The 8,158-nt window shown below is 38.0% G+C and overlaps 1 protein-coding gene across 1 annotated transcript in view; it reads right to left on the reverse strand.

Annotated features, from left to right (window-relative positions):
- LOC107742296 (glycogen phosphorylase, muscle form-like) overlaps positions 1 to 6,794 on the reverse strand; it is a 16,805-nt gene extending 10,011 nt beyond the window's left edge. Inside the window, exons 1-5 of the mRNA XM_016555213.1 lie at positions 6,430 to 6,794; positions 4,731 to 4,832; positions 1,004 to 1,082; positions 814 to 917; positions 590 to 721 (exon numbers count right to left, since the gene is read on the reverse strand). Of these exons, the coding sequence (XP_016410699.1) occupies positions 590 to 721; positions 814 to 917; positions 1,004 to 1,082; positions 4,731 to 4,832; positions 6,430 to 6,672 (660 nt within the window). The 5' untranslated portion in view covers positions 6,673 to 6,794. The remainder of the gene's footprint in view (positions 1 to 589; positions 722 to 813; positions 918 to 1,003; positions 1,083 to 4,730; positions 4,833 to 6,429) is intronic.
- Between the last annotated feature and the right edge of the window lie 1,364 nt (positions 6,795 to 8,158).

An 8,158-nucleotide genomic window follows, 5' to 3' on the forward strand; every position in this document is an offset into this window, starting at 1 on the left:
TCACAATGAACCGTAACTCAGCACATTTTTTCTTTCGTTTTGTAAATCTGTCAGTGATTTAAGTGAAATATATTTCGTGTATATGCCTATATTCCTTTTTATGTAAGCCTATAGTTTTATTCTGTTTTCTCCGTTCACAGAAGCGCTGCAGTTGCGTGTGATCTGTTGAATCCTTCTCACACTATCCTCGGATAAACTCTAACACTGATGCATTGCCATTGCGACTTACCCATGATGAGTTCACAGCTGAGCGGGCATTTCACTTGTTGGCGTCAGCGTTACATTTGCATAGGCCGTACTACTGGAGTTCGTGATTGGTTGACAGCAAATTTCAAATATTAAATGGAATGATAAAATAACGTTATTAACCGGTTAATGGCAATTTCAAATTTTCGATTCTTTTCGGAACTATAAAATTTGATTTAGTTTCTGTTTCTGTTCCTGTCAAAATTTAGTTCGGTTCCGGTTTTCGTTTTCGTTCCTTGAACCGGTTCAGAGCCCTGCCCCAAATATGAGTTTGTATTCCACAATGTGAATAATGGCATTTCCATTCCAATTAAATGTAGATACATGGTTGCTTTGCTCTCACCTGTGTGTCCACCCATTTCACTCCATCAGGGTGGTGTTCCACTCGACCATAGAAATGCACAGGGCGCATGTATTCAGGCCGGGCTTTTTCCCAAGGATTGCCATAACGCAGCCAATCATCCGCTTCCTCCACCTGTCAGATGATGTCAATCATTTACTAAGACCCAAATGCAACAAGAGAGGTGAAATACATTTCACTGAGATATTGTTGCAAGTGTGCTTTACCTGCCAGCCATTCACGATTTTCTGATTAAAGATTCCAAACTCATAGCGGATTCCATATCCATACGCTGCCAGGCCCAAGGTTGCCATGGAGTCCAGGAAGCAAGCTGCAGAAAAAGATAAATTAAGCTCTCTATTACAACAAGCCCTCTATTAATCTCACGATCAGCACATTTAAAGAGACTAAGTTCACCTGCCAGTCGACCAAGGCCTCCGTTGCCCAGGCCAGCATCCTCCTCCATGTCCTGCAGCTCCTCCATATCCAGACCCAGCTGAGAAGAAACAGAATATGAGAGCAAGAGGGACCAAAGAAGGTATGTAACCTCTGAGAACACAAAACATGCTTTGTTGCCTGGTTTCATCTTTCATCAAACACATATTTGTAGGCATTCTCAGCATAGCAGTGCATATCTAGAATGATTTGTCTTTCATTTCTTAGTTAGAATTAAAGAACCAGGGGCAACTGATCTAAGATTAGCAAGTATTACAATGCATAAAGCTCTAGATATCATCCATAAGCTCTTTATTTATAGCTCCTTATTTATTATTATGCTATCACTGGTTATGATGATGACTGAAAATGACCTCTTTCTTTATACAAAATTTTATTTTTAAAGGTTAAAGCACTGAGATGAATGGACTACTAACTGATAATGTCCCATATGTATTATAGATCTCCTCTATTTGGACAAATTTATAGTCCCACACCAAACACACACACCACTGGCTGAGCCAATGTTGTTATATAGAACACAGTAGGACAGGGGTGTCCAAACCTGTTCCTGGAGGGCCAGCATCCTGCAGAGTTTAGCTCCAACCTAGGGATATGCCGGTATCAAATTTCATGTTGCGATTAATTGCTAATGCTTTTATTACGGTATACGGTATTATCACAATATTGAAATTAAGTTAAAAAAAAAGTGCTGTCATAATACAGTATAACAGGTTTAATAACTTTTTTCTTATAACAAAAATAACTGAACATTTAAATGCAATAAAGCAATACAGAAAAATGTATAAAGTTAAAAGTTTTACACAGATTAAAGTGCAAAAGAACTATAAAGACCAATAGGTATCACTTTACAATAAGACATTACTCATTTACTCATTAGTTAACCTTAGTTAATGCATTAACATTCACAATGAGCAATAGCTACATTTGCGACAGAAGTTATTAATCTTTGTTTAAAAAAACACAAGTCTTAGTTCATGTTAGCTCATTAAACAACACAGCTGCAACTCTCAATTTTAACATCCTGTTATTAAATATTGGAATACCTAAGATTAATGAATGTTCAGAAGAATTTTTCATTGGCAGTTTATGTTAACTAATGAATTAACTAATGTTAACTAATGAAGCCCTAATGTAAAGTGTGACCGAACAATAAAGAATCAAAACACTTTCAAACAATATCTAGGGCATGTTGTAGTCCAGATTAAAATGTAAAAAAAAAGTTTGAAAATAAATAGCCTATTAAGTCTAAATATTTAAGTATTTGGCGCTGTGATGAACATCATAGCAAATACACAAATCTGAATGGCTGTTTAAATCATTTAAACACGATTCAGAAACAGAAAGTAGTGCAGCTGCTTTGTTTACAGGGTTTCCGGGGTAACGGCTGCATTTAAATGAATTATTATTATTATTATTTCTGCAGTTTAGCGCCATCTGCTGTCAGAGAGTGAAAGTGCGCTTTCATCCAGAGCGTCTCTCACATGTTCCGCCATGTGCTTCTCGTCCGCGCTTGTTTACATCAGAGTGCGCACGCGTCTTTCACGCAGCATACAGCGGTGTTGTGCATTTTGACCAGTTGATGGGAAAAGTATTCTTAAAATGCATTCAAAATTCGGAATAATTTGTAATATATAATTATTCACGGTATTTAGAAGTGCCCACAATAACAATATCGTGCATATTCATTACCGTGATATATCGCATTACCGAATACCGGTACAAGTCTACTCCAACCATAATTAAACACACCTGAACCAGTTAATCCAGGGCTGCGTTCAGCCCCGACAAAAACGGTGCAAAACGTTTTTTAAACGGAAACGGTGGTGCGTTGAACACCCTGTTCTGATGATGCAAGAGTTGCAACTATGGCAACTGAGAAGGCCATTCTTTGTGTTCTTTTTGAAGAATTTTCGGAGCCGGATGAAATCGGTATAAATACGTGTTTAATACTGCAAAATACGCTCGATGGTACAGTCACTGCCCTTGCCCTCCAGAATAAAAGAGAACATCCCAATCAAATGAAGGGATTTGTGGAAACTGTGGTTCCTAATTATTGTGATCAAACATTTGCCTCGCATTTCAGGATGAAAAGACAAACATTTCAGGTGAAGGACAATCCACTTCTTACCTCCGAGACTGTGTTATGATCTATATGACCTTATTATTTTTATTGTGAGTATTAGGCTTATCATTATTGCTGATCACTGTTGTTGTGCTATGATATTGTAATATTTACCATTATATAATCAGAGAAATATAGAAAAGTTTATGAAAGTGTCACTCCATAATACAATAGCAAAATATATAAATATGTATAGTATTTTTATGTTACATTAATCAGTACTTAGCACACCTTCCTAAGGAAAGGATATGGACCAGAAGACATTACAATTACTAAATTATATTTAGACAGACTTAAAGAAGTTCCAGATCTATACTTGTGCCCTTATTATTTCAGTTATTTTGCCTTTAATGTAAATAAACATGTGCAAACAATATACTTGCTCTTGTGAATTTATTTGGATGTTAATTACATTGTGCCAGCTGTCTCTTTAATACCGCGTGGTTTACATACATGTTGCTGCTGATTGGGCTGACATGTTTGACACACCCACCAAACAAGAGAAAACGCATCTCAAACCCCGTTGCACACCATTTCCAGGAAACATGTCGTTCAAACATTTGCCTCGCATTTCAGGATGAAAAGACAAACATTTCAGGTGAAGGATAATCCACTTCTTACCTCCGAGACTGTGTTATGATCTATATGACCTTATTATTTTTATTGTGAGTATTAGGCTTATCATTATTGCTGATCACTGTTGTTGTGCTATGATATTGTAATATTTACCATTATATAATCAGAGGGGTATAGAAAAGTTTATGAAAGTGTCACTCCACAATGCAATAGCAAAATATATAAATATGTATAGTATTTTTATGTTACATTAATCAGTATTTAGCACACCTTCCTAAGGAAAGGATATGGATCAGAACACATTGCAATTACTAAATTATATTTAGACAGACTTAAAGAAGTTCCAGATCTATACTTGTGCTCTTATTGTTTCAGTTATTTTGCCTTTAATGTAAATAAACGTGCAAACAATATACTTGCTCTTGTGAATTTATTTTGATGTTAATTACATTGTGCTAGCTGTCTCTTTAATACCGCGTGGTTTATATACATGTTGCTGCTGATTGGGCTGACATGTTTGACACACCCACCAAACAAGAGAAAACGTATCTCAAACCCCGTAGCACACTGTTTCCAGGAAACATGTCGTTCAAGCCGGAAACCGTAGCAAAACGGTGCACACCGGTTTGAACTTGAACTTGCCCCAGATCTTCAGACTCACTGGAAACTTCCAGGCAAGTGTGTTGGAGCTGGTTAGAGCTAAACTCTAGGACGTTGGCAGGAACCGGAACAGGTTTAGACACCCCTGCAGTAGGACCATTCACCAGATTGCAATTGTTTTTTGCGCCACTAGGGGTGCAGAAATTTCACACTTCAATTAATTCACATTTACTTCCTTGCAGAGTACTGCAAGGCTGACATATTCCTATAGGCCTTAACTCAAAAACAAGTTAGAATTTTAACACTTGCGGTTCCATCATCCTAAATGCAATGTTTTTTTTTAATGGGTTTGTGGTTTGCTTGAAATATTTGTAAATATGTCCTCACCTGATAGATGGCCTCGTCACAGGCATTCTCCAAAGCTAAGTTTACCATGGTGTTTTGAAGAGTCCGTCCAATGTAGAATTCCAGAGAGAGATAGTACACACGCTAGAGGTGAGACAAACAAGGAGAAATGTGAAAAAAATAAAGAATACAATTTTAAAAAGAGCATTTTTTTTTATTTAAAAAAAAATGTTTTTATATTTAACGCCAACAGCTGAGAGCCATTTCGAGCAACAGTTAAGTAGGAGCCATAAAAGCCCCTGCTGCTGAGCAGACTAGCCTATCTAATGACAAGCATTATTGTGACAGGTGCACAACACAAGCCTAATCTGTAATGGACGTCTGAGACCTCACTGACCGCCACTGCAAAACATTCAATCATTGAAGGCTGCACAATGACAACTATCATGGAGGATTTGCTAGTGCACAAAACTAGTTTGTAATATTTAGTCTCTTGTCTATAAATGATAACAAAGGTTAGGACAGAAGAATGTTTGTGCTGTGTCTCTTGACACATTGCTCATGTAAAAATAGCAGCATTAGCTGTCAGCATTTAAGGTTGAACACTCTGCCAGGATGCCAGACAAATTCCAAATACACAGAAACAATATCCTACCCTTCAATTATTTTTAAGACTGCACGTGTTTTAGCTCTTTATTTTAGAATGAAAAAAAAATTTGAAAACAGAATTTTACATTTCCGGTAGGAATTACAAGTACTTACAAAGTAGGTAAACTCAAGTTTTAGGATTATTTTTTTCCTTTCCTTTTTAAAATTGTTTTTAAAATAGTATTTTTGGATTTATATGGAAAAAATTATATCTGCAGTTAACATTATTTAAAATTTAAGTTGATAATGGGGGCTATAATTATGATGTAATGTGTCAAGGATGTAAACTAGCTTCCTTGTGACAACTGCAGACCTTCTCTTTCCGGTTTTAGGACTGAACCAATCACAATTCTGTATGCAAATAAACACAAGAAAACCAATCACAACAAACATGCAGAAATTATGATGACATTATGATGACAACAACATATTTAATCAACTGAAGATTTTTAAACTTAAATCTAAACGTGTAACGTTTATAAAAATAAAAACCGCGTCAAATGCTGAAATTATGTAGAAAACATGTTTTTGCTGTTGTTGTTGTTGTTTTTGTGTGTGTGTGTTTTGTAAATTCAACGGTTCAGTGCAGTAATTTGATTGATGTTTCCAGTTGGGCATAAGAGAAAGCTATTAGGTCTACTTGTTTTAACATATACCAAGAGTATGCCTATTAATATTTTTATCGAACTCGCACCGTCAACAATTATAAAATAACAATTTGACCTGTTGATACAGTTGTCAAGGGCACACTCTTTCCATACATTCGTGTGATTTGATCTGCAGGACATTGAATGCAGTCGCTACTGACATCAGTCATGAAAGCTTATGCAATTGTTGAAAAAAGGCATTGCCATCTGCCGAACCATTAATGCATTAAGCGGCATTTCCTGATGCAATATAAATACCACAGTATTACACTTGCAAGAAAGATAGAAATGTTTTTTTTTTTTTTGTATTTTGCAGAGTTGCGGCTCTAGCCTCTACTGCGCAACATTATGTCGACGTTTGTGTGATTTGACCCTCCTCCCGTCTGTCGGTGGTGTACGTGCGGCCCCGGACTGAAGGATGAAACTGCGGCATTTGAGTTTCTTACTTTAGGGTCTTTCTCGTAGTAATGCTGCTGCGTCCGGATCCATCTTCCCACCAAATGGTCGCGGACGGTGTGCGCCAGGGCGAAGTAGTAGTCGCGCTTCGTTGCAACATTACGGTCCTTAACCAAAGTGAAGTGCAGATGGCGATTAAAATTGGTCTTGAGGTCTGCGACGTTTTCAACCCCGGCGAGACCTCGCACGGAAATTTGCTTCCTCTTCTCTTGGTCCGTCAGTGGCTTGGACATCTTGTAGATTGTTATATAATAGGAGGTTTGGCTCACCAGGGATACAGTGTACGTGATGCCTCCTGCGTGTGCGCGTCACTGTGATCTCCAGCAGATGATTCAGGGTCAAGCGCGCTCATTGGCTCTCACACTCGCTCACACTCCCCTCTATATATACATGGCTACTATATATTTACAGGCTGGGCGGGTCATAATTCATTAAACACTGGTTAGTATTGGTTAAGTTGATCAGTTGGGGTCACATAAGCCAATTGCGCGACTGCTTACACAAAAGAATGCATACAAAATTCTACAGAATGTTGATCACTCTGAAGGTCACTGAATAAGTCGCACACTGTTAACTGAGATTACAGTAGCAAGAAAAATGTGACAAGTTTGAGGGTACCAGTATCACGTGGCGCACTCACAAAACGTTAAAAACCCATTTAAAGGCTCTATAGAGCACAGCTGCACTAAAAAAAAATCGAATATCGTGAAAAAGTTATTTTTTTGTAACTTATTCAAAAAGTGAAACTTTCATATATTCTAGATCCATTACATGTAAAGTAAAACATTTCAAAAGTTTTTTTTGTTTTAATTTTGATGATTAGAGCTTATACAGCTCATGAAAATTAAAAATCCAGTAACTCAAAATATTAGAATATTTCCTAAGATCAATAAAAAAAAAAAAGGATTTGCAAAACAGAAAAGTTCAAGTTCTTTAAAGAGTTCGTTTATGCACTCAATACTTGGTCGGGGCTCCTTTAGCACAAACTCCAGCATCAGTGAGGTGTGGCATGGACTCCTTTAGCACAAACTCCAGCATCAGTGAGGTGTGGCATGAAGCGATCAGTCTGTGGCACTGCTGAGGCACTATTGAGCCTTCAACTCGTCTGTATTGTTGGATCGACTGTTTCTCATCTTTCTTTTGAAAATATCCCATAGATTCCATGGGGTTCAGGTCAGGCATGTTGGCTGGCCAATCAAGCACAGTAATATCATGGTCAGCAAACCAAGTGGTTTTGACACTGTGGGCAGGTGCTAAGTACTGCTGGAAAAGTAAATCAGCATCTCCATAAAGCTTGTCAGCAGATGGAAGCATAAAGTGCTCCAAAATCTCCTGGTAGATGGCTGCATTGACTTTGGACTTGATAAAACACAATGGACCAACACCAGCAGACGTCACAGCACCCCAAATCATCACTGACTTCAGAAACTTCACACTGGACTGAGTGCATGTAAACACTCGATCGGATTGTACCCCGAAACTGAAAGAACTGCGCATGTGCAATGACGCAGAAATAACGTAATGACGTATGACGCGCGGAACGAACGGCTCTTCCTTTTTGAATAAAGTGTTGTATAAATGCGTGTCCTGTCACAGGACTTTGGACCACTGAGCAACAGTCCAGTTTTTTCTCCTTAGCCCCGGTAAGATGCTTCTGACGTTGTTTCTGTTTCAGAAGTGGCTTGGTAGCCCTTTTCCTGAAGACGTCTGAGCGTGGTG

Source organism: Sinocyclocheilus rhinocerous, unplaced genomic scaffold (genome assembly GCF_001515625.1).
Source record: "Sinocyclocheilus rhinocerous isolate Xijiao unplaced genomic scaffold, SAMN03320098_v1.1 scaffold75, whole genome shotgun sequence".
Classification (NCBI taxonomy): Eukaryota; Metazoa; Chordata; class Actinopteri; order Cypriniformes; family Cyprinidae; genus Sinocyclocheilus; species Sinocyclocheilus rhinocerous.